The sequence below is a fragment of the Phoca vitulina genome, unplaced genomic scaffold (genome assembly GCF_004348235.1).
Source record: "Phoca vitulina isolate PV1807 unplaced genomic scaffold, GSC_HSeal_1.0 scaffold43, whole genome shotgun sequence".
NCBI lineage: Eukaryota > Metazoa > Chordata > Mammalia > Carnivora > Phocidae > Phoca > Phoca vitulina.
Genome location: NW_022589746.1, coordinates 10005676 through 10033262, shown reverse-complemented (window position 1 = coordinate 10033262; position 27587 = coordinate 10005676). Strand labels below are relative to the sequence as shown.

At 37.2% G+C, this 27587-nt stretch overlaps 2 protein-coding genes and 1 pseudogene across 2 annotated transcripts in view; 2 read left to right on the top strand and 1 right to left on the bottom strand.

The window, feature by feature from the left end:
* Nucleotides 1–27587, top strand: part of LOC116648357 (zinc finger protein 33B-like) — a 53183-nt gene that overhangs the window by 5888 nt on the left and 19708 nt on the right. The window contains 3 exon segments of the mRNA XM_032430298.1: nucleotides 9238–9382; nucleotides 9653–9748; nucleotides 18408–18434. Of these exon segments, the coding sequence (XP_032286189.1) occupies nucleotides 9238–9382; nucleotides 9653–9748; nucleotides 18408–18434 (268 nt within the window).
* LOC116648444 (PRELI domain containing protein 3B-like) lies at nucleotides 1586–8600 on the bottom strand. The gene is given in 3 exon segments (XM_032430426.1): nucleotides 1586–2313; nucleotides 2315–2672; nucleotides 8459–8600. Coding segments are annotated over 3 exon segments (780 nt in total). The 3' UTR covers nucleotides 1586–2033.
* On the top strand, nucleotides 20268–22084 carry LOC116648358 (annotated as a pseudogene).

Sequence of the window (27587 nt, the reverse complement as noted above, 5' to 3'; positions counted from 1 at the left end):
AAACAATATTTTAAGTAGAAAAACACTAATTTTTAAATAGTTTGGTATACTTTTTCTGTGGTTATGTGCCTAAATTAACTGGTTTGTTTTACAGGAGACCTTATGAGTTTATCACATTAAGCATTACAGAATCCAGGCAAGAGCTAATTATCTTCTAACTAAATACTCTGTATGTAACAATTGCAAGTATCAAGGGTATTTACTGGTTGATAATTGCTTGCTACAAAATTTGAAATAAAATACATTTACTGGATTGTTTTTTATGTTGCAGCTGCCCCTTGGCATCCAAAATAAGGATTTCCTATAAATAAAAGCTCCAAAGCAATTCATGTAGTGCTTAGTTTAGATCAGTGCTTTTTTTCTCATTATCACTTTTTTCTTCCCCACCACCCCCACTCCCTGCAGTTGCACCATAGTATTAAAAACACTAAGTACCTGGGATTTATGCTTCAGAAAGACATCATTTGAGTAATTCCAAATAACATTCAGCTCTTCATGTAAAAAAGATGGTTTGTGGTCACAGTTACTTCAAAAAGTAATTATCTCCTGACATGTCATGCTTTAGCAATTACAGAACCATGGTTTTAACACCTGGCAATTTATAAGTTAGTCAAATGTGAAATGCTAAAAGATGTGAACAGCTGTTCTCTCTACATTTGGAGTGCTGCAAAATTCTGGGTTGACTTTATTTTTTTCAGGGAACATCATAAGCAAACGTTACAGCATATTGTCCTAAAGTACAAATCCAAGGAAGGTAATACCTTTCCTAAGTTACAAAACTGTAGCAAGTTAATACAGTACTCTTTAATACAATAAAATCCTTTTTTGTTGTTGTTGGAGTTATGTATTACTTTAGTGATAATTTTCATTCCAAAAATGTCATTTAAGTACCAAACAAAACACTTAATGGTGGTTTATAGCAGAGCAAGTTATTTTATACCAATTAATGTCTTTTAAAAGTATATAATTTTTTCTTTTTTTAAGATTTTACTTTTTTTTTTAAGATTTTATTTATTCATTTGACACAGAGAGAACACAGGCAGGGGGAGCGGCAGGGAGAGGGAGAAGCAGACTCCCCACATAGCAGGGGCAGCCAACGCGGGACTCGATCCCAGGATCCCGGGATCATGACCTGAGCCAAAGGCAGACGCCCAACCACCTGAGTCACCCAGGCGCCCTAGATTTTACTTATTTGAGAGAGAGCGAGTACGAGCGAGTGTTCACAGAAGCAGGGGGGAAGGGCAGAGGCAGAGGGAGAAGCAGACTCCCTGCTAAGCCCGGAACCTTAGATGGGGCTTGATCCCAGGACCCTGAGATCATGACCTTAGCCAAAGGCAGATGTCTACCCAGCTGAGCCACCAGGTGCCCGTATAATTTCTTCTTTTGTTTTATTTTTATTTTTTATTTATTTATTTATTTATTTATTTATTTGAGAGAGAGAGAATGAGAGACAGAGAGCATGAGAGGGAGGAGGGTCAGAGGGAGAAGCAGACTCCCTGACGAGCAGGGAGCCCGATGTGGGACTCGATCCCGGGACTCCAGGATCATGACCTGAGCCGAAGGCAGTCGCTTAACCAACTGAGCCACCCAGGCGCCCCCCGTATAATTTCTTCTTTTAAAAAGCATTCCTTAATGCAAGCTCTTGAGGTTTACTGTATCAGGGTAATTATATGTATTTAGGTGGCTCAGCTTTGTTCTGGGGTTAGTCCAAAGCCAGGTAGAGTTCTAATGCATGAAAAGCTTTATAATTCTACCTTAAAGGAGATTTAATATGCCAATATGATTTTCCAAGTACCTTTCAGAAATTGTTAAATTTTCACATAAATACTAGAATCCTCAGAAATTAGATGGTTATTTCAAACAATACTTTTGGATGATCCCTTTTATTTAGAAACCCTACACCTCTTTGTTTTGATCAAAAGTCTTATAGCTTTCCTTCAGCTTATTAAAAAAAAAATCCTACCTAAAATATATTTTTGTTTTTTAAATAACAAGTATATTGCCAGCTTGCAGAGATGTGGGGAGCGGGTGTGTCATATACCAGCTTTCATCCTCATCTCTCTTACAAACCCTGCCACCGCCGTCGATGTCTTTGTGCTCCCTCTCACCGAAGCTGCCAAGTCTTCAATCTCAGCATTTAATTGATGTGTTACCCATTCTCTTGTTTCTCGACCTTTGTTGGCATTTGAAGATACCATACTTGCCGTTGGTCCTTCAGGGTAACTGCTGAGACTGACTCCTTTCCCAGGGATTATGGCTTCTTGAGTCAAAACGGATTTTTCTAGGTCCAGAGGGTGTGGTTTGTATACAAACTATTGAAGCCATATTTGTAAGTGAAATATTAGTAGATTTAAGTTCCATCGTTTTCTCTGCAGGATCAACTACAAAATGTTCTTGCACAAGTGTTTTAGTTCTTGCTGCAATATGAGATTTCACAATGGAAGGCAGTCCCCACTCTGTGCTGAGAAGTCTTTGGCTGTGCAGCCTTCCAGAGCGATCTGTGTGACTGTCCAGTACATCACCTCCAACCGCACTTGGGTCCATAGAGTTTGGGGATTTCTGCATTACAGCTGTTGTAACAGTTTCCAGTGGGTGGTCAAAGATGCGCTCTGAAGTCCAGATCTTCGTGGTGCCGGCCACTTGCGCAATGTCTCTGGTGTTCACTTTTTTTCCTTTTTTAAAGATTTATTTTATTTATCTGAGAGACAGAGAGAGAGAGAGAACACGAGAAGGGGCAGAAGGAGGGAGAGAATCTCAAGCAGACCCACTGAGCACAGAGCCCATCATGGACCTGATCCCACCATGCTGAGATCATGATCTGAGCTGAAACCAGAAGTCGGATTTTGTTTTATTTTGTTGCTACTTCTTAGGTATTCATTCATATGTGAGGCCGTCTGTGCCTGGAGTTTCCTTCATGGGAAGATTTCTTTCTTTCTCTCTTTCTGTCTCTCTCTCGTTAAGGAAGCTCTGAGCCCAACATGGGGCTCGAACTCACAACCTTGAGATTGATATCTGATCTGTAACATGTCTTTGTGCATATATTAGCTGTAACTTGCTCTTTTGCTTTAAAAAAATGTAGATACTTAACTAATTTTTTTAAACTCTTTTCTAAAACATACTATTAAGGATTTGTTTTTTTCTAAGCATAACTTCTTAGCTGTGTCTCACAGGTTTTGGCATGTCATTTTTGATAATTCACTTAAAAAATTCTCTAATCTAGGGGTATGTGGGTGGCTCAGTCGGTTAAGCGTCCAACTCTTGGTCTCGGCTCAGGTCATGGTCTCAGGGTCGTGGGAATGAGCTGCGTGTTGGGCTCCATGCTCAGCGGGGAGTCGGCTTGAGATTCTCTCTCTCCCTCTGCCCTTCCCCACCCCACTTGCAGGCATGTGGGCACACTCTCTCTCAAATAATAAATAAATTAAAAAAAAAATTCTCTAGTCTCTATTTAGAAATATATCTCTTAAATATAACAAGAAATACATCTTTTAATCTGTAAACATTGTGAAATTTTCTAGTTAATCTTTTTCTTAACTGATTGTTATGTTAAACACTGCAAAAAGAATGTTCTCTGTATGATATCAGATCTTTGAAGTTGTTGAAATCTGCTTTGTGTCCCAGACTGTGGTCAATTTAAGAACAGAAGGTCTGTGTGAATCTGAAAAGTATATATATATATTGCAGTTTGGGAGTGCGTTTTCTCCTTTGAACGTAATGTTTCATTTCTCTCTGGCTGCTTTTAAGGTTTGCCATTTATATTCAGTCTTTCTCTTAATTTTTAGTTCTCTTGTTGAAACTCTCGATCTGGCCATCTTTTTCCCTTTATCATTTTTTTTTTTTTTTAAATTATAGTTGACACACAATATTACGTTAGTTTCAGGTGTACAACATGGTGATTCAACAAGTCTTTTTCTGTATCATTTTAACATAGTTGTTAAATCTGCCAGATAATTCCAATGTTTGGAGCTCCCTGTGTCTTAAGCTTGAATTTTTGGAAAAAATATACTAGGCCATTCATTTGGCAAATAATTTTTGAACACCTTTCATGGACTGTTTTAAGTGTTTGGAGTATATATTGTAAACAAAATAATCTTTTCTGAACCTGTTTGGAACCTGGAGTGTTCTGGATGGACATGCTGAATTGCTTTCTTTTTTGCTTTCTGAATTACTCTTTTTTTTTTTTTAAGATTTTATTTATTTATTTGACAGAGAGAGACAGTGAGAGAGGGAACACAAGCAGGGGGAGCAGGAGAGGGAGAAGCAGGCCTCCTGCTGAGCAGGGAGCCTGATGCAGGGGCTCGATCCCAGGACCCTGGGATCATGACCTGAGTCAAAGGCAGACACTTAACGACAGAGCCACCCAGGCGCCCCCACTTTCTGAATTACTCTTAATAGACTGTTGTGAATTGAGTTTGCCAGTGTTTTATTTAGAATATTTGTATCAAAATTAAATAGGAACTATTTTTGAACAATATTTTGTTACTAAGTTTGTAACAGTTCACAAATTTTTTTTTTATGATATGGGATGTTTAAATTACAGGGGTTGTTGGGGCACCTCAGTGGCTCAATCGGTTAAGTGTATGCCTTCAGCTCAGGTCCTGGGATCGAGTCCCGCATCAGGTTCCCTTCTCAGTGGGGAGTCTACTTCTCCCTCTGCCCCTCCCCCCATGTGTGTGCGCTTGCTCACTCTCTCAAATAAATAAAATCTTTTAATAAAAAAATAAATAAATTACATGGGTTGTTACTTAATGTTGGCTAGACTTTTAATCCTGAAAACATCTGAAATGGTTTTTTTCCGTGGTAGATCTTCAAGATCTTCAATCGATTTTTAAATATTTTTAAATACTATTTCAGGTTATTGGTCTTTGCACTGATTTTCTACCTTTTTCTAAGTCTATTTTGGTAGTTCCTTAATGCTTCGACCCAAAGCATTTGTTTCTTTTGGGATTTCATACAATATTCTCTTTAGGAAAACAAAATACATTTCATGGAGATGTGAGTGTATCTCCTATATTTTCATAGGTACACGTGACTGTGTCTTAAAGTATCCTTGTATTTATAGTTGTGTTTTCTTTAAGTGATTGGCTTTTCTGGTATTTGGTACCAGAAAAGATAAATGGATTATTTCTCTTCTTGAAGAATCATCTTTGCTCATTTCATTCTTTTAGCTCTCAGCATTACCTTATCTGCTGTGAGTTAAGCCAGACCACCTTTTATTTTGCTTATATATTTTTTAAAAGATTTTTTATTTATTCATTTGCGAGAGAGAGAGAGCATGGGCAGGGGGAGAGGCAGAGAGTGAAGGAGAACCAGACTCCCTGATGAGCAGGGAGCCCTACATGGGGCTGGATTCCAGGACCCTGAAATCATGATCTGAGCCCAAGGTAGACGCTTAAGTGACTGAGCCACCCAGGTGTCCCTATTTTGCATATATATTTTTTTACAGTGTATTTGATATTTGCCCATTATTTTGTTTTCAAATTTTCTTGATCTTGCAAATAACCTGTGACAGGTTTTGTTTTCAAATCAGTTATGTCGATCATTAGTAAGAAATTCAGCATATTCATATGCCGTCTTATAGTTTAGGATTTTTGTTTTACAGTTTTGTTTACTGTATATCCTAGTATAACATCATTAATATTTTGTGTGTTCTACTTTATTATAGTTTTTGTCATACATTTGGTTTCTTTACTTTTTGCACTGCTGGTCAAATTTATTTTCTTTTTTTTCTAATTTGATAGATTGCTGCTTTCTAGTTTTGATTATGAAGATATTACTTTTATAATAGAGTCTGTATTTCTCTGTTAACATATCTTTGTTGACTAATGTTTTATCATCAGGATCTTTTGATTGTCCATTTCTTTTTTATCCAAGCTAGAAAAGAAGTCAGAATGATAAACTTCCAAACAAATGCCTTGATTTATGCTCTGGTATTTCAGAATCTTTTGTTTTAGTCTGTTAGTTTTATGAACAGTATATCATCAATTTTATGCCAGAAACTTAGCGTGTATTGTAAGTTCCAAAAAGTATTTTTTTTGTCAGTTCATTGAGGTAAGCTGCATATAACTTAAGTGTCAAGCTAGATGAATTTTTATTTGTGTGTGTATATGTGTGCGCACATGCTCACACACACACAGGCACCCCGCCCCCTTGTAATTACCACCCAGTATCCCAAAAGGTTCTCTGGTACTTCAAGTTCATCTTACTCTGAATCTATTATCATTGATTAGCTTTGCTTGTATGTCTGGCTTCCACTCAGTATAGTATATGTGAGATTCATCTATTTTGCTGAGTGTATCAGTTTTTCTTTTTATTGCTATTATGTATTCCATTATGTAACTGTACTACAGTTTTATTTTTCCATTCTGTTGATGGGCTTTTGGACTGTCTCCAGGTTTTGGCTAATAAAACTGCTATGAACATTTCCTATAGGCCCTTTGGTTGACAAACACTCATTCACGTTGGATATATAACTAGGAGAGGAATTAATACATATAGCTTTAGTAGAAATTCCCTATTATTATTATTTTTTAAGATTTTATTTATTTGAGAGAGAAAGAGCATGAGCATGAGCAGAGGGGAGAAGACAGATGGAGAAGCAGACTCCCCGCTGAGCAGGGAGCCCGATGCAGGACTCATTCCCAAGACCCTGAGATCATGACCTGAGCCGAAGGCAGATGCTTAACCGACTGAGCCACCCAGGTGCCCTAGAAATTCCCTATTATTTTCCCAAAGTATATATACTTACTTACACTCCCACTGGCAAGGTGCTTCATATTCTGGCCACTATCTCTATTTGGTATTTTCTGACTTTTTCATTTTAGACATCCGAGTGTGTATGTCATTGTGGTTATCATGTGAGTTAGGATAGGGGAGGTGGTAGATACTAGGTAGGGGTATGAAGGAGCTTCTCAATTTTAGGTCATGTTTTATTTCTTGATCTGAATGCTGGTTTTATGGGTGTGTTCACTGTGAAAATACATTGAGCCATTTCTTCGCCAAAGTATACTTGTGTGTTGTTTTTGTATATATTTATACTTCAACAAAAATTACAAAAATCACAGAGTTGACAATGACAAATTGTTTATCTGAAGAAGTCTCAAGGATATCAAGCTAAAACCAGGAGTCAAAATAAGATTAACTTTTTCATACATGAAGGTCAGAATTCTTCTCCATGTTTCCTTCCTTAATTTTTTTTTTTTTTTAGAGAGAGAGAGCGCATATGTGCGAGCAGGGGAGGGGAAGAGGGAAAGGGAGAAAGAGAATCTCCAGCCGACTCGCGGTTCAGCGTGGAGCCTGATGCGGGGCTCGATCCCACGACCCTGAGATCGTGACATGAGTCAAAATCAAGAGTCAGACGCTTAACCAACTGAGACACCCAGGCGCCCCTAAATCGAACACATTCTATATTTCACCATTAAGTGTAATATTTGCCATAGGTATATGTTAAAATCCATTATCACACTGAGGAAATTCCTTTCTAGTTTGCCAAGAGTTTTTTGTTTGTTTGTTTTATCATGCTTTTGTGTATATACTCAGGTGATCATATCATCATCTCTTAGTTTTTAAAACTATTTATTCTTATTTTTATTTCCACCTTCAGGCATTCCTTCATGACCTTTTCTTTCTCTGTTATCCAGTTAAAAAGTGGTTTTTCCTCACCTTGCGTTCTTGATTATTTTCAGTCTCTTGCTTCTCTGAGAGCCTTCTGATTTATTGTTGGTGACGTCAGACACTACCAAATTATTGTTTCTCAAATCCTTATTTTCATTCTAGACCTACAGTATTATGTTTCATATTTAAGATATATCTTGTTAAAATACAGTATCTAATTTATTTTTTCCTTGTTTATTTTGTGATACTTGTGTTTATACAGATGTTTGTACATATACCCTGAGGAGACTTCTTTCTGCCAATAATTGGTGACCGTGTTCTATCACTCTCTTTCCTTTTATCAATTCCCTCTTTGCTTTACAGCTTTTGCTATAGTAGTTTATGTAAGTGGTGGTTTTTGTCCGTTAGCTTTCCCTTTACCTTTTTGAGAGACTTGGTTCTATAAATAAAAACCTGGTCACATAATTTTAATATACACTCAGATCTCTTTGGCTCCCCTTTCTTTGAAACAGTGAGCCCTAAAGTAGAGGCATGCACTCTAGATGATATCCCAAATAATCCAGTTGGTATCTTCTATGTGTTCTACAGGTATTTCAAGTGTAACAGTTCCAAAATCTTCCCTTCTCATTCTCTACACGTTCTAGTTATGGTCTCTAAATTGAAGACTTAGAACCTAGAATGTGTATTGCAGTGAAATAAAATATTAAGCTGTCTTTTTACTTTTTAAAATTGAGGGAAAAAATTAAAATTTGTCACAAAATATATCGATAGTTTATTTCTATAATTCATAAATATAAACTTCTTTAGTACTCAAAAACATTCTTTAAGGTTGAAAGTGATCACATACTTTGGAGACTTGGTCTAAAATTACTCTGTAATCCATTCCATGACTTTCTTTCTTCATGGCCCTTTCTGTCATCACAGCTCCAGGCTGTATTTTCAATGTTTTCTGTACTGTTTGCCCTCTGTTCATTTCCCAAATGTACCATGGCACCGTGTTCATGAAGAGCACGGTATTACTATATTTCTCAGTCAGCTGTTCTTCTTCAGTGAAGCTCAAAATAGAACTGATTTTGTTCCTCATTTATTTTAGTCTGTCTGCTGTGTACTTTCACCTTAGCAATTATAACATACTACTGCATGTTTTCTTACCAAATTGTATGCTACTTGACTACAAGAATAATCTTATTAATCTTAGCATTTCTAAGAACTAGAATGGTTCCAGATACATTGTGGGATTTGATAATTTTTTACATGAATAATACCTTAAGGCAATGGCATAATATTTTTTTTTTTTAAAGATTTCATTTATTTATTTGACAGAGAGAGAGACAGCGAGAGAGAGAACACAAGCAGGGGGAGTGGGAGGGAGAAGCAGGCTTCCCACTGAGCAGGGAGCCCGATGTGGGGCTCAATCCCAGGACCCTGGGATCATGACCTGAGCCAAAGGCAGACACTTAACGACTGAGCCACCCAGGCGCCCCTGGCATAATATTTCTGTTAGGATTTCTCATCTTCCCTCAAAGTGTAAAACCAAACAAATGTTCTGCAGACTATTTTGGTAATCATGGTAAGGATTGGTTCCCATACAGCTTTTTCCATGTCACCCAATTCTGAACATTTCAGATTGAACAGAAATTCCAGGGATCAGTATCATTTAAGGATGTGACTGTGGGCTTCACCCAGGAAGAGTGGCAGCGCCTGGACCCAGCTCAGAGGTCCTTGTATAGAGATGTGATGCTGGAGAACTACAGTAACCTTGTCTCACTGGGTAAGGTCTGTTTTTTTGTAATTCTAAATAGCATGTTTTAATTCTTTTAGTTATGAAGCATGTAGACACTGTAGAGTTTAATGATTTTTTATATTGGAACCAGGAATCAGTGTTGATCTCTTTTGGGCACCAGGAAGATATTTGTGTTTACCTCTCCAGTGAAATGTTCAATAGCATCTTCATCGAGCAGCTCTGGAAGCTTGCTTCTCTTTCAGAGGCCCTGCAGGCTAGGCCTTCTGGTCTGAATCCTAAATTGTTTTGCTTTGACAGGGTATTGTGTTACCAAACCAGAGGTGATCTTCAGGCTAGAGCAAGGAGAGGAGCCATGGATATTGGAGGAAGAATTCCCAAGCCAGAGCTTCCCAGGTGAGTTAATGGATACTGCACAGATGAACGTCAGGGGATTTATTATTTTCCCATGATTAATCCAGAGGTTGACAACTTTAAGATGTTTTTTCAAGAATATCTCTTTAGAAGTCTTAATCCTTGGAAGTGACTGGGAATACTGGTTTTTGAACCAAATCTCCAGATACCACTCTTAAAAGAAATGTTCTTTTTGATTCACTTTGTATTTACCATTCTTAATCTGTCAACAGACCAGTCTTTGCCTACCTCATCTTTACTGTTGTTTTTCTTCATTCCTTTGTTTCTCAAAGCAGTTTTCAGTTGCCTACCTTACCTCCATTGCTCTGCATTCCTGCCATCATCAGGCATTCTTTCATATGCTCATTTTTTGACTCAAATAATTTTTGAGTAGTTGCTATTATCTAAATGCTATAGTAGTGAAAGAAATAAGTGTCGAGTTTATACAAGTAGCAGTAGTGACCAACAAATATATGAAAACATGGTCAACATTACTAAACAGGGAAATGCAAATCAAAACCACACATCACACTATTTAGAATGGCTAGCACCAAGAAGACAAGAGATAACAAGTGTTGGCAAGGATGTGGAAAAAAAGGAGCCCTTGTGCACTGTTGGCAGTGATGTAAATTTGTTCAACTACTATGGAAAACAGTATAGAGATTCCTCAAAAAGTAAAATATAAAATTATCCTATGATCCAGCAGTTCCACTTGGGAAGACACCCAAAGGAAATGAAAACAGGTTATCAAAGAGAGAATATGCACGCTGATGTTTATCACAGCGTGATTCACAATAGCCAGATATGGAAACAACCTAACTGCCCGTCAGTGGATAAATAGGTAATTAAAATAGGTATGTGTAAATAATAGAATATTATTCAGCTATGAGAGAGGAGGACATTCTGCCACTTGTGAAATGGATGAACCTTGAGTGCATTATGCTATCTGAGATAAGTTTGACAGAGAAAGGCAAATACCATGTGGTGTCACTTGTATCTGGAATCTAGAAAAGCCAAACTTGTTATAAACATGAGTAATGTAGTGTTACCAGGGGGTGGGGGATGTGGGAAAAGAGAGATGTTGTTTAAGGGTATAAAAGTGTAATGAGTACATAAGCCCTAGTGATCTAATATAGCATATAGTGAATATAGACAGTATTGTATTATAATAATCAAACTTGCTGAGGCACTAGAACTTAATTATTCTAATCACTAATAAGAAATGGTAACTATGTAACATAATAGGGGTGCTAGTTATTGGTACAGTGGCAATTACATGGCATATAAATGTATCAAATTAACAGGTTGTACACTGTAAATTTATACAGTTATATGTCAAATATAAATTAAAAAGGTAGCACTAAAATCAGATACTTAGGTGTATTAAAGCTCTGTAGTGGTAAAAATTATCCTAGAAATGGGAGCAGAGTTAAATTGTGCTACTCCAAGAAGAGTAGTCAGGGGAAACCTTAAAGAGATCACCATTAGAGCAGAATTTGAATGAAATGATTGTGTGAGCTGTGAGGATCCTGCCTCTTCTCAGCAGGGGTAATAGCAACTGCTAAGCCAATGAGTAGGAATGTGCTTGGTGTTTCTTGGGAAATAGCAAAAAAAAGTCACAGTGGCCAAAGGGGAATGATTGATGGGAAGTGGGGGCAGGAAATGATGTCAGGCAGCTATGGTCCAAAAGATGAATATCATAAATCTTACTAAAGATTTTATTTTTATTCTTACTAGTGTATTTTGGTAAACAAGCAACGTCTGATTTATGTTCATAAGATCTTTCTCACCTCTATAGAGAAAATATTGGAAAGAACATAAGCACTTAAGAGAGTTCGCTAGTAGTTTTCCTGAAGGGCAATTATGGTCATTTAGTCAAAATTGGGGCGATATGGAGGTAATGAGAAGAGGCTGGATTCTCTCTGTATTTGGAATAACTAAAGAACTAACATCTGTATTGGGGCACCTGGGTGGCTTAGTTGGTTAAGCGTCTGCCTTTGGCTCAAGTCATGATCCCAGGGTCCTGGGATTGAGCCCTGCGCTGGCTTCCTCCTCAACGGGGAGTCTGCTTCTCGCCCTTCCTCTCCCTCTGCCCCTCTCCCCCTGCTCATGTTCTCTCTATCTCTGTCTCAAATAAATAAATAAAATTAAAAAAAAATAAAACTAATCATCAGTATCATCAGAGTAACAAAAAGGGAAGAGATGATGGCACTTGAAGTATTTAAAGGAATAATGATTGAAAACTTCCCAAATTTGGCAAAAGACATAAAAATACTCATTGAAGAATCTGAGTGAACTCTAAGTGAGATAAATCCAAAGATATCCATACTAATGGCATGTCATGATTAAATTTCTGAAAACAAAAGAGAAAAAATTTTGAAAGTAGAAACAACTCATTTTCTTTGGAAATGATAGTGGATTTGTCATCTGAAACCATGGAGGCTAGAAGGAAATAATACGTTTTTTTCCAAGTACTGAAAGAAAAGAACTTTCAAACAAAACTTGTTTGGCTTGTGAAAATATATTCATGAAAGAAGGACAACTGAAGGTATCATACAAAGGAAAACAAAGAGAAAATGTTGTTAGCAAACTTATCTTTTAAAAACGCCTAGAGGAGGTTCTTTAAATAGAAAGGAAATAACACAAGAAAGCTTGGAACTTCAAAAAAGAAAGAACATTGGTAGTAGCAAAAAATAAGGGTAAATATAATAATGGAGTTTCCTTCTCAGAAGTTTCTGAAATCATATTTGTTGGAGCAAAATTTAGAATATCATATGATTTGATGCTCTACATGTGGAGGAAATGATATATTTACAAGATAGAATACAGGGATTTAATTGAAATTACAGTGTTACATTTCCGTTAAAGTCAATGGTAAAATGTTAATCCAGGAAGATTGTAATAAATTATATATGTGCATTTTACCTAGAAATGGACTCGAATACCTAGAAGAACCACTAAAAAACTATACAAGGTGGTACACTTAGAAATACTGTAAGTAAATGAAGGTGGAATCTTTAAAAAGATGTTCAAGTAATCAGTAAGAAAATAAATTAGGAAGAGATGAATGAGAAACTGAGAAAACAACAAAAATAAAACAGCAGACTTAAACCTTGATATAGCAATACCTACTATAAATGTAAATGATCTAAACACACCAATTCAGGTATAGACTGGCAGACTGGATAAAACAAAAAACATGAGGCAGAAATATGTTATCTACAAAGAAATTCACTTCAAATACAACATAGTGAGGTTGATGGGTAATAGAAAAAGATACACTATGCAAACATTAATGAAAACAAAAACAAGATTGACTCCATTAATATCAGATAAAGTAGTCTTGAGAGCAAAGGAAATTATTAGAGAAAAAGCAGTATTCCAACGAAAAAGACTGATCCAAAATGTGACCCCACCAAACAAAAAAAGAACCTCATAGTACACAAATCAAAACTGATTGAGCTGAAAGGAGAAATAAACAAATTTTCAATTATATTTGGGGAATTCAGCACCTTACTCTCAGCAATTGGTAGAACTTCTAGATAGCAGATATAAATTAACAGATATAGAAGAAATGAACAGCACCATCAACCAGCAGGATTGAACGAACATTTGTAGAATACTACCTAAAAACAAGGTATGCATTCTTCTCAAGTGCCTATGGAACATTCAGTAAGATACAACATATCATGGGCCATAAACAAACCTTAGTAAATTCAGCAGAACTGAAACCATGCTATGTTCTCTGAGCACAAGGAAATCAAACTGTGAAATCAGTAATAGAAAGTCGGTAGAAAAATATCCAAACCCTTCAGAATTAAACAAGGCACATGTAAGTAAAGCATGAATCAAAGAAGGCTGAAAGGAAATTTTAAAAATACATAGAACTGAATGAAAAAATATACCAATTTATGTGGGAAGCAGCCAAAGCAGTGGTGTTAGGGAAATTTATAGGACTAAATGCTAACATTGGATAAGATGAAAGGTCTCAAATCCATAATTAATTTTCTACCTTAAGAGACTGCAAAAGGGCAAAGTAAACCCACAGCAAATAGGAAGAAAATAAGGCAGAAATCGATGAGTTGAAAATAGGAAAACAATAGAGAAACCTACTGAAACACAAAGCCAGTTCTTAGGGAAAAAAATCAATAAAATTTATAAACCTAGCAATCTTCAATACACACACACACAACAAACCACCAATATCAGGAAAGAAATGGGGGATATCACTTCGGCATTCGTTAACAGGAGGATAATTTAAACGTTATGCTCTTAATTTGATGGTTGAGAAGAGATGGATCAATTCTTTAGAAATTCCAAGCTACCAAAACTCAAGATGACATGGATAATTTGAAGGTTCTGTGGATTTTCATAGATGACATAGATAATTTGAATTAAATTTAATTTAAAATAAAGAGATAAAATCTCTTACAGATGTTTTCACCATAGAAGACTACCAAACATGTAAACATTTACGGAGGAATTAATAATGATCTTACACAATGTCCTCCAGAAAAATAGAAAGCATGGAACACTTCGTAACAGGTTTTTTTGTTATCCTGATACCAAAACCATACAATGACAGTACAGGAAACAATAATGAATCTGTAGACCTATATCTCCCATAAATTTACTAGCAAAATTCCTTAACAAAATATTAGCAAATAGAAACCAGCCATGTATAAAAAGAACCATGACCAAGTGGGATATATACCAGGTATGCGAGAGGGGTTCAACATTCAAAAACCGGTCAGTGTAATCCACCATAGGCTAACAAAGATGCTCTTATACATAGAATTGCTTTATTTTCTTTCAGATTGTTTATTGTAGGTATGTAGAAACACACCTGATTTTGGGGTGGTTGTATTATAGCCTGCAACTTGTCTGAATTCATACATTACCTATAGTAGCTTTCTTGTAGATTCCTTAGGATGATTAGTAGTTAGAGGGAACCTTCCTTACTCTTTTTTTAATCTCAAAAGTAGATGGTGACTTTATAAGAAAGAAAAACTACAGACAAGTGTTTGTTATGAATATAGATGCAAAAGTCCAAATAAAATCCAACCATATATAAAAAGCATTACATACCATGGCCAAGTACGATTGATTCCAAACATGCAAGGCTCATTTACCATTCAGATCAATTAATATAATCCACTCCATCAGGCCGCAGAAAGAAAAATAATTATATGATCCTATCAATTGATGCAGAAAAAGCATTTGACAGAATCCAACACCCATTCATGATTAAAACTCAGCAAACTAGTTATAGAGAATTTCCTCAACTTGATAAAAAGCAATAACAAAAAATCTGTTAGCCTCATACGTAATAAAGAAGAACTGGATACTTTCTCCCTAAGGTCAGGCGCAAGAATGTCCAGTTTTGCCACTCTTATTTGACATCTGACTAGAAATCCCATGACATGCAATAAAACAGGAATATAAAAGGTATACAGATGACAAAGGAAGAAATAAAACTTTTTTTTTTTGAAGAGATTTGATTGTCTAAGAATCCTAGAAGAGTGGCACACTCCTACCACAAAGAAGTCATTTATAGCAAGACAAGCTTAATATTCAAAAGTCCTTTGCCTTGTTAATATTTTAGTTATAGCTGTCTTTTTATTGTTGCGTTGTAAGAGTTATTTACATATTCTGTATACCAGTCCTAATTAGATACATAGTTTGCGAATATTTTCTCCCATTTCTGGGTTGTCATTTTACTATTTGGGTTGTGTGCTCTGCAGCAAGAGTTTTTTGTTACATGAAGTACAGTTCTACTTTTGTCACTTGTGGTTTTGGTGTTGTATCTAATATCCAATTGCCTCAGCATCAGTTGTTGAAAAGGATTTTTTTTCTTTGCATCTTTATTGAAAATGCATTGAACATAAATACTCAGATTTATTTCTGTATTCCCAGTTTAATTGCATAGATGTATAGGATTGTCCTTATGCCAGTACCACATTGCCAGTCTTGATTACTGTAGCTTTGTGGGGCTTTTTAAAGATTTTTATTTATTTATTTGAAAAAGAGAGAACATGAGCGGGGGGAGAAGCAGAGGGAGAGGGAGAAGCAGACTCCCTGCTGAGCAGAGAGCCCGATGTGGGCCTTGAGCCTGGGACCCGGACATCATGACCTGAGCTGAAACTGAGTCGGATGCCCATCCGATTGAGCCACCCAGGCACCCATACAATTAATTTTTATATGTTGATCTTGTACCCTGTAACCTTACTGAATTCATTTATTAGTTTTAATAGTATTTTACTGGATTCTTTAAGTTCTATGTACAAGATTGTGTCAGCTGCAACTACAGGTAGTTTTTGTTTTTTGTTTTTAGTTCAGTTAGCAAACATACAGTACATCATTAGTTTCAGATTTAGTGTTCAGTACAGATAGTTTTATTTCTTTTTTTCCAACCTGTATTTTTTTTTTCCTGGCTAGAACTATCTGTATGAGTGGTGAGAGTAGATTCTTGTCTTGTTCTTGATTTTAGAGGGAAAGTATTCCATTTTGCACCATTTATCGTGTTGTTATTTGTGGGCTTTTCATAGATGTCTTTTAAAAGATTGAAGGAGTTTATTTCTGTTTCTCATCTGTTGATTGTTTTTATTAAGAAAGGGTCTTAGAGGGGTGCCTGGGTGGCTCAGCCATTAAGCGTCTGCCTTCGGCTCAGGTCATGATCTCAGGGTCCTGGGATCAAGCCCCACATCGGGCTCTCTGCTCGGCGGGAAGCCTGCTTCTCCCTCTCCCACTCCCCCTGCTTGTGTTCCCTGTCTCGCTGTGTCTCCTCTGCTAAATAAATAAAATCTTTAAAAAAAAAAAAAAGAAAAGGTCTTAGATTTTGTCATACACTTTTTCTGTGTGTATTGAGATGATCAGGCAGTTATTGTCCTGTTTTTTCCTACTTACATAGGCTATTAATTGATTTTCTTTTTGGGGGGAGGGGGTTGTTGAAACATCATACACATGCTAAAATATGAGACTCGGATTTGTTAGTTGAGTTCTAGGTTGTTGAGTTCTTTAGAGCAGGGAATTTATCTCCGTCACCTTTATAAACCTCAGAGCCAGTCATACACCAAGTATTCAACAAACTTGAACTAATAGTGCAGTTTAAAGCTATTTTCTGTCTGCTTAATTGCTGTGTATTCATTAAAACCAAATTCTGTTACTAGACAGCTTCTTGAAGAACGTGTAATTAAAGAGTGTAGTAGAGTTTTCATACGAACAGAATGTGTATCTTACCAGCTGTGGTCTGTATGCTCTCTTACACTGCCTGAATCTGTACTCTGTATTAATTTTCAGCTGAGCCCTTCATGCTTTGAGGCAGGGAAAAAAGAATATGGAGGTGGCATTGGAGGAGTTGTCTTTATGTGATCTTTGACAATTACATGCAGAATATCCAAGAAGAAAGTTTATAATTTATAAATATTGGGAACATTTTGTGACTCTACCAATTTTAATAGTGTTGCTGGAGTGCAAATGGTACCATGCTGTAGAAGTGGCTATAATTACCATGTGACCTATTAATTTAAACAGAACAAAACAAAATGTTCCTTTATAAGTCTTCCTAAAGACTTTTTTTTTTTAAGTTAGGCATATAGTTTTATTGTATTGTTTTCTTTTCACTAGAGACATTTATTTGTATCTATTTTCTTTTTTTTTTTTTAGTTGAGGTGTCCTTGACTTATACTAGTTTCAGGTGTGTAACATATTGATTAAATATTTGCATATACTGTAAAATGATCATACCAATAAATCTGGCTAACATCTGTCACCATACATAGTTACAGATTTTTTTGTATGTGATGAGAGCTTTTGAGATCCACTTCTTAGCAACTTTTAAATACGCAGTGTACTATTAACTGTAGTCACCACGTTGTACATTACATCCCATGATTTATTTTTTATGACTGGAAGTTTGTACCATTTGATTCCCTTTACCATTTTGCCCAGCCCCAAACCCACACCTCTGGCAGCCACCAGTGTGTTCCCTGTATCTATCAGATCATTGTGTTGTGTTTGCATTTTTCAGTTTCTACATATAAGTGACATCATTATTGAGATCATTACGATGTTTTCTTCCCCTGTCTGACTCATATCACTTTGCATAATGCCTTCAAGGTCCATCTGTGTTGTCCCCAAATGGCAAGATTTCATTAATTTTTATGGCTGAGGGGCGCCTGGGTGGCTCCGTTGTTAAGTGTCTGCCTTTGGCTTGGGTCATGATCCCAGGGTCCTGGGATTGAGCCCCGTATCGAGCTCCTGCTCAGTGGGAAGCCTGCTTCTCCTTCTCCCACTCCCCCTGCTTGTGTTCCTTCTCTCGCTTTCTCTCTGTCAGATAAATAAAATGTTTTTAAAAAAATTTTTTTATGGCTGAATAATATTCCACACACATACACCATATGTATATATATGTATATATAATGTATAAAATATATACACATATATGTAAAATATATATAATATAGTATACACACATATATAAAATACATATAGTATACATAATGTATGTAGGTTAATACATAAAATTTATATATTATAAATATATATACTTATGTATTTATATATATTTACATTTATATATATAGTATATACAGTAAATTATATATACTTAATATATATTTATATATTTTTTCTTTCTTTCCTTATTTATATAATGTTGCAGTGAACAAAGGTGCTTATATCTTTTCAGGTTAGTGTTTTCATTTTCTTCAGATAAATACCCAGAAGTGGAATTGCTGGATCATATGATAGTTTTATTTTTAATATTTTGAGGAACTTCCATATTGTGTTCTATAATGGCTGCACGATTTACATTCCCATGAACAGTGCACAAGGGTTTCCTTTTCTTCACATCTTTGTAAACTTGTTATGTCTTGTCTTTTTGATAATAGTCATTGTAATAAGTGTGAAGTGCTGTCTCGTGGTTTTGATTTGCATCTCCCTGGTGATGAGTGATGTAGAGTACGTTTTCATGTACCTATTAGCCATCTGTATGTCTTCTTTGGAAAAATGTCTTGTTCATGTCCTCCTCCCATTTTAAATCAGATTTGTATTTTTCCAATTGATAATATTAGTTCTGTCTTGGATATTAACCACTTGTCAGACAGATGGTTGCAATATTTTCTCCCATTCAGTGAGTTGTCATTTGGTTTTGTTGTTGGTCTCCTTTGCAGTGCAGAAGCTTTTTAGTTTGATGTAGTCCCATGTGTTTATTTTTACTTTTGTTGCCTTTGCTTATGGGGTCAAATCCAAAACATCACTGATGTCAAGGAGCTTACTGCCTATGTGTTTTTCTAGGACTTTTATAGTTTTAGGTTTTGTGTTCAAGTCTTCAATCCATTTTGAATTAGATTTTGTGTATGGTGTAAGATAGTGGTTCAGTTTGATTCTTTTGCACGTGGCTGTCCAGTTTTCTTAACACCGTTTATTGAAGTGGTGACCATTCTTTCTCCATTGTATATGCTTGGCTCCTTTGTTGTAGATTAGTTGGCATATAAGTGGGTTTATTGCTAGGCTATCTATTCTGCTCCATTGATCTGTGTGTCTGGTTTCATGCCACTATCATACTGTTTTGATTATAGTAGCTTGGTAGTATAGTTTGAAATCAGCAAGCATGGTACCCTTCAGCTTCGTTGTCCTTCTCAAGATTGCTTCGGCTATTCAGGATCTTTTGTGGTTCTACACAGATTTTAGTATTATTTCTTTTAGTGTGAAAATTGCTATTGTTATTTTCATAGGGATTGCACTGAATCTGTACATTGCTTTGGGTAGTAAGGACATTTTAATAATGATAATTCTTCCAATCCATGAGTATAGTATATGTTCCCAGTTGTTCCTGTTGTCTTCCATTTCTTTCATCGGTGTTTCATTATTTGGAATACAGATCTTTTATCTTCTTGGTTAAGTTTATTCCTAGGCATTTTATTCTTTTTGGTGCAATTGTAAACTGTAAGTGTTCTCTTAATTTTTTCTCTATTACTTCGTTATTATTATATAGAAATGCAACAGGTGTCTGTATATTGGGGCAGAGGTGGGGGCAAGGATGCAGCAGCGTCAATGCGCTGGCTGACCTGGGACCCGGGACAGGAGAGAGATTAGGGGCTTCTGTGGGCTAAGGTGCCCCGGTCAGAGACAGCAGCGCCTGGCGGCGCTCCTGAAGCGTGAAGGTGAGAGAGGACCGGGGCCCAGGTTGATGTGAGAGGCAGAGGAGAACCTCAGAGGGAGGGAACGGGTGCAGGGAGGTCCCAGGTGAGCGGAGGACTACGTGCTCAGCCTCCTGTGGTGGGCTGGTGGAACGTGACCCGCAAGTCCGGCGCATGCCGCTGTGTGGGAGCGGGGTCCAGGCCTCCTTGGAGCGGACTGGAGTGGGGACTTGACCCCATGAAGCAGGAGGGAAGCGGGAGGGAGGGCCTCGCGTCAACAGCCCTGGGGGCTGGGGCCGGCGGTGGGGGCGGGGGGTGGGGGGAGTACCCATGCGCACCTGGAGAGGCGGGAGGAATGGAAGCAGGCGTGGGGTGGCAGGAGCGCGCGAGTGCACGGCCAGGCAGCCTGCGCGGCGGGCCTGCCTGTGATGGACCGCAGTGGTGGCCCCGCGGCAGCCACGGCCGTGTGGCCCCTGGTGGTGCTGCTGCTGGGCTCGGTGTGCTGCGGTTTGGCTCGGCAAATAGTTGACATTACCAGATCTGTAGAACACACGGCTTGCAATGAAACTGTTGTCATCCTATGTTTGCTAATAATGTGGGTGCAACAAACATTAATGAAATGTATGTAAAGTGGAAATTTAGAGAAAAAGACATTTTGATGGAGCTGTATAAAGGACCACTCAACGGGGATAAGTTTAAGAGGACCAAAATCTCACAAGGATTGTTTAATGACTTTGCCTCTTTGAGGATGGATAAGAAAGAGGCTGTCATAGGAAACTACACTTGTGAGGTAACAGAATTAAGCAGAGAAGGGGAAATCATAGAATTAAAATATTATATTGTTTCATGGTTTTCTCCAAATGAAAGCATCCTCGTTATTTTCCCAGTTTTGGCTGTCCTTCTGTCTTGGGGACAGTTTGGTATTGTGACACTAAAATATAAATCCAGTCTTAAAAGAATAAGACCATTCTTTTATTTGTTGGACTAGTGCTCACCAAAGTTGTCATTTTGTCCCAAGTGTATATTCAATAAGGAATGCTGTGGACTTGGTTTAATTGTAATTCCTACAGTGATACTGATCCTTCAGGTAGTGGGCTGTGTGCTCTCTATGGTTGGACTAAGCCTCTGTGTCTCAGAGTGCACCCCAGCGCATGGCCTTCTTCTTTCTGATTTCAGCTTTCGGTATTATAGCTCTAGCAGAATTACTTGGATTAATTTATATGAAGCTTGTTGCTTACAATCAGAAGACTATACAATCTCCTAGGAAAGCTGTAGAGGAAACCCTTAATGAGTAACTGACATGAAATGATGGACTCTAATTTGGAAAGTAGTAAGATATGAAAGGAATACAATTGTGTTTAAGCACCATGGCCTTGATTCACTGTTCAGGCGAACAAAACAAGAAAAATAACTAGTTCTCATCTGTGGGAGAAAGTAAATCATTGACCCTTAAATGATTGTTAGTTCTAAGTTTTTATTCAAAGCATCTGTAATTTAGTTAATAAAAGAATTATCTGTGTTGTGTGCCCCCCAAAAGATTTCTGTATGTTGATTTTTTTGCAATTTGACCTAATATATTTGTCAGTTCTAATACTTTTTTGGTGGAGTCTTGATGATTTTGTATATATAGTATGTCTTCTCCAACTAGTGACAATTTTACTTCTTTACCAATTTGGATACCTTTTATTTATTTATTTTTTGTTGTTGTCTGCTGCGGCTAGGACTTCCGTTACTGTGTTGAATAAAAGTAGTAAGAATGGACATCCTTGTCTCGTTCCTGTTCTTAGAGGGAAAGTTTTTCACTATTGAGTATGATGTTAGCTGTGGGTTTTTCATATATGGCCTTTATTATGTTGAGGTATGTTCCCTTTAACCCCCACTCTCTTGAAAGATGACCTTATGATTTTTATCCTTTATTTCATGTTGTATATCACATTGATTGATTTGTGGATGTTGAACCATCCTTGTGTCCTGTAAGAAATCCCACATCATTATGGTGTATGATCCTTTTCATGTATTGTTGAATTCAGTTTGCTAATATTTTGTTTAGGTTTTTTGCATCTTTGTTCAGCAGGGATATTGTCCTGTAATTTTCTGTTCTTGTAACATCATGCTCAGGTTTGGTATGAGGATAATGCTGGCCTTATAATATGAGTTTGGAAATGTTCCCTCCTCTTCTATTTTTTTGGTAGAGTTTGAGAATGGTATTCTATTTTAAATGATTTGTAGAGGGGCGCCTGGGTGGCTCAGTTGGTTAAGCGTCTGCCTTCAGCTCAGGTCATGATCCAGGGGTCCTAGGATCGAGCCCTGCATCAGGCTCCCTGCTCAGTGGGGAGCCTGCTTCTCCCTCTCCCTCTGCTGCCCCCCCACGCTCCTGCTTTCTCTCCCTCTCTCTCTGCTGCTGTACTTGTTACTTGTGCTCTCTCTCTCTCAAATGAATAAAATCCTTAAAATAAATAAATAAATAAATGATTTGTAGAATTCACCAGTGAAGCTGTTTGGTCCTGGACTTTATTTGGGGGGGGGAGCATTATTTTGGGGGAGGCTTTTGTTTGCTGATTCAGTTTCCTTACTATTGATTGGTCTGTTACAGATTTTTTATTTCATCATGATTCAGTCTTGGTAGGCTCTATTTTTTTTTTTTTAATTTTATTTATTTTTTGACAGAGACACAGCGAGAGAGGGAACACAAACGGGGAGTGGGAGAGGGAGAAGCAGGCCTTCCGCTGAGCAGGGAGCCCGACGCGGGGCTCGATCCCAGGACTCTGGGATCATGACCTGAGCCGAAGGCAGACGCTTAACGACTGAGCCACTCAGGTGCTCCTATAGGCTCTATTTTTTATGAGATGTGTGCACTTGTTCTAGATTGTCAAATTTGTTACAGTTGTTCATAGTGCTCTCATAAAATCCTTTGTATTTCTTTGGTATCAATTTTAACATCTTTTTCATTTCTGATTTAACTTATTTGAGTCCTCTTTTTCTTGGTGAGCCTAGTAAAAGTTTAATTCTGTTTATCTTTTCAAAGAACCAGCTCTTAATTTTATTGATCTTTTCTGTTGTCTTTTTAGATAATATTTCATTTATTTCTGCTCTGATCATTATTATTTCCTTCCTTTTACTAATTTGGGCTTCATTTCTTCATCTTTTTCTAGTTCCTTGAGGTGTAAAGTCAGGTTTTTTGAGAATTTTCTGGTTTCTTAATGTATTTATCACTCTGAACTTCTTTCTTAGAACTGCTTTTGTTGTATCCTGTAAGTTTTGGTATATTGTTATTTCCATTTTCATTTGTCCAAGGTATGTTTTGATTTCTCTGTTGACTCAGTTTGTTCAGGAGCATGTTTAATCTGCACATATCTGTGAATTTTCTAGTTTTCTTCTGGTAATTAATTTCTAGTTTCATACCATTGTTGTCAGAGAAGATACTTGATTGGGTTTGAATCTACTTAAATTTGGTAGGATTTGTTTTTTGTCCTAATGTATGATCAATCCTTGAAAATTTTTCATGTGTATTGAGCATTTTTCTTTGTTTTTGGATGAAATGTTCTGTAAATGTCTGTAAAGTCCGGTCTAATGGGACATTTAAAGCCAATGTCAAATATAAGTTGACTACTTAAGATTGAACACATTCTAAAGCTCTGTGTTTTTACTCTCCCCTCCTTATTTCATGGTTTTGATGTCAAATCTTGTATCTTTTGATCTTATGTATCCCTTAACTAATAATTGTAGTTATGGCAATTTTTTTGTACATAGAAGTTTCATACTACTGGGGCGCCTGGGTGGCTCAGTTGTTAGGTGTCTGCCTTCGGCTCGGGTCATGGTCTCGGGACCCTGGGATTGGGCCCCGCATCGGGCTCCCTGCTCCGCGGGAAGCCTGCTTTTCCCTCTCCCACTCCCCCTGCTTGTGTTCCCTCTCTCGCTGTGTCTCTCTCTGTCAAATAAATAAATAAAATCTTCAAAAAAAAAAAGTTTCATACTACTTTTATAAGTGATCAACCCACTATCTTCCCAATATTAGAATATTCTGAATTTTACTATATATTTATTTTTACCACTGTGATTTATACTTTTATGTGTTTTCCTGTTACTAATTTGTGTTCTTTTGTTTCAGCTTAAAAATGTCCCTTTAACATTTCTTGTGAAGCTGTTGTAGTGTTGGTGATTTCTAGCTTTTTTTTTGTCTGGAAAACTTTTTATTTGTCCTTCAATTCTGAATGACAGCTTTGCTGTGTAGAGTACTCCTGGTTAGTAATTTTTTTTTCTTTTCCAGCTCTTTGAATTTTTGAATATACCATGCCACTTGTCTTCTGGCCGGAAAAGTTTCTTCTGAAGAATTGGAATAACTAGTTGTGGATTTTTTGTTTGTTTTTGTTTTTGTTTTGCTGCTTTTAAGATTCTCTCCTTGTCTTTAATCTTTGGTACTTTAAGTATAATATGTTTTGGTGTGGGTCTTTTGGATTTATTTTATATAGAAGTCTCTGGGCTTCCTGAATAGGGATTTCTTCCCCCCCGCCCCAATTTGGGGAAGTTTTCAGCCATTATTTCTTTAAATAAGTTTTATGCCCCTTTCTTTTTCTTCTCTTTTTGTGACTTCTATAATGTGAGTGTTGATCTGCTTTGTATTGTTTGATACATCCCTTAAGCTATATCCCCTTTTTCCCCCCCTGCTCTAATGGAGTAAGTTCCACTGTCATATATTGCAGATCACTGATCTCTTATGCCTCATCTATTCTGCTGTTGGATCCCTCTGATGTATTTTTCAGTTCACCTGTTGTATTTTCTGTTTGGTATTTTATTATATTATCTCTTTGTTAAAGTTCTCACTGTGTTCATCTGTTCTTCTGAGTTTGATGAGGATCTTTATGACCATTATTTTGAACTCCTTATCAGGTAAATCACTTACCTCCATTTCACTAAGGACTTATTCTGAGGTTTTATCCTGTTCTTTCATTTAGAACACATTTCTTTCTTTATTTTTCTTGATTCTCTGTGTTGGTTTCTATGCATTAGATCAAACAGCCAACTCTCCTAGTATTGGAGGAATGGCCTCATGTAGGTGATAACCTTATTGTTCAACCCTGACTTAGCTCTTGGTTGTCTGTCAAATTTTGTGATTGTCTAACCAGTCTATTTTACTAGTAGTGGCTTTCAGTAGTTGAGGTTGTTTCAAGACCTGTCAGTGTCCCAGTGGGAGGATCTTGGTCAGCATCTAGATTCAGGCTGAAGAGAAGGGAGATCCTCAGGTATTACCTCTTAAAGTACATAAATATATACAGTCCTGTGAGACTGAAAGCAGAAGGTCACACTAGACACCAGAGCCTGGAAATCCAGGAAGTCGAAAAAGTGTGATAGCAGGTGAGTATAGACTCCTTTTCAGGAGATACTGGAGAGCAGGAGTGAGGCAGAGGGAGAAGGCAGAGAAGACGCCCTCCAGCTCTAGTAAGTTAGAGGGAGAATGCACTGTTGGTGCTCACTTAACCATTTTCAGACGAGATCAGGCACGTTCAGGGTGGTATGGCCGTAGTCACTTAACCATTTTCAAATGGTAAGCCAGCCTTGCATTAGTAGGATAAATCCCACAGGGTCTTTGTGTATAACCCTTTTTATATGTTACTATATAACATTTGCTAGCATTTTGGGGAGTATCTGTGGGTCTATATTGAAAAGATGTTGATCTTAGTTTTTTATTGTCTTTTCTCATGTCTGATTTTAGTGTCAGTGTGGTATTAGTCTCATATAATGAGTTAGGAGGTCTTTTCTATTTTCTGGAGGAGTATTTGAATAATTAATGTTAATTATTATTTAAATGATTTTTAAAATTCACTAGTGAAACCATCTGGAGCTGGGCTTTTTTTTTTTTTTTAAAGATTTTATTTGGCAGAGAGAGACATAGTGAGAGAGGGAGCACAAGCAGGGGGAGTGGGAGTGGGAGTGGGAGAAGCAGGCTTCCTGCTGAGCAGGGAGCCCAATGCGAGGCTTGATCCCAGGACCCTGAGATCATGACCTGAGCCGAAGGCAGCCGCTTAATGACTGAGCCACCCAGGCGCCCCTAGACCTCGGCTTTTTTTTATGGGAAGTTTTAAAATGACTACCTCAGTGTTTTTACTTCTTGTACTTTTTTCAGATTTATTTCTTCTTGAGTTAGTTGTTATATTTTTTCTTATTCTAGGAATATTTGTATTTTAGCAAAGTTATCAAATTTGTTGGCATACAGTTGTTCAAAACATTCACTTACAATTTTTTTTGTAATGTATGAAACATTCCAGTTTTGTAGTGTTAGTACATTCTATCCCTAGTATATGTACCATCTTTATTCCATAACTTCAGTAATTTGAATCTTATGTCTCTTATTTTCATGTCAGCCTAAATGCAGGTTTGTCAGGTTTCTTGATCTTTTCAAAGAATCATTTTTTGCCTTTCTTTGCTGTTTTATTAATTTTTACTCATCTCATTTTCTATCCTTGCTTTGGATTGGTATTGCTTTTTTTTTTCCATTGTTCTCAGGTGTGCCAGGCAGGTTATTGATTTGGGATAGTTCTTTTTTTTTTTAAGATTTTATTTGAGAGTGAGAGAGCGTGCATTTATATTTATTTATTTGAGAGAGAGCCCATGTACCCGTGTGAGCTTGGTGAGTAGGGGCAGAGGGAGCGGGAGAGAGAAAATCCCAAGCAGACTCTGCACTGAGTGGGGCTCGATCTCATGACCCTGAGATCATGACCTGAGCCGAAATCAAGAGTCAAATGCTTGACCGACTGAGCCACCTAGGTGCCCCGGGATCCTTTTTTTTAGTATGGTTATTGTGGGTATAAATTATCTTCTAAGTACTGTTTTGTGTGTATCTCATAAGTTTTGGTATATTAAATCTACATTTTTACTCCCAAGTATTTTCTAAGTTTCCTTGTTATTTTTTCCCTCTGTTTTATTCAGGAATGTGTTATTTAATCTTATATTTATGAATTCAAAATCCCTTTGTATTACTGATTTATAATTTTCTTCCATTGTGGTAGGAGAACCTTTTATTTTTTTATTTTATTTTTTTTTAAGATTTTATTTATTTATTTGACAGAGAGAGAGACAGCTAGAGAGGGAACACAAGCAGGGGTAGTGGGAGAGGGAGAAGCAAGCTTCCCGCGGAGCAGGGAGCCCGATGCGGGGCTCGATCCCAGGACCCTAGGATCATGACCTGAGCCGAAGGCAGACGCTTAACGACTGAGCCACCCAGGCGCCCAGGAGAACCTTTTAAAATCTATCCTGGGAAGGGGCGCCTGAGTGGCTCAGTCGTTAACCATCTGCCGTTGGCTCAGGTCATGATCCCAGGGTCCTGGGATCAAGCCCCACATCAGGCTCCTTGCTCAGCGGGAAGCCTGCGTCTCCCTCTCCCACTCCCCCTGCTTGTGTTCTCTGTCTCGCTGTGTCTCTCTCTGCCAAATAAATAAAATCTTTTAAAAATAAAATCTATCCTAGGGAATGTTTCATCTTTTGAAGAATATGTATTCCGTTCTTTTCAAGTGGATTGTCTTAAATATATGTTAGGTCTAGCTTACTTTATTAGTGTATTTTAACTTCTTCTTCTTCTTTTTTTTTTTTTGCTTGTTTGTATTCTCCCAGTTGTTTTATCTATTACTTAAAGTGGGATATTAAAGTCTCTAATTATTATTGTTGACATGTATGTTTTTCCTTTGAATTCTGTCAGAATTTGCTTC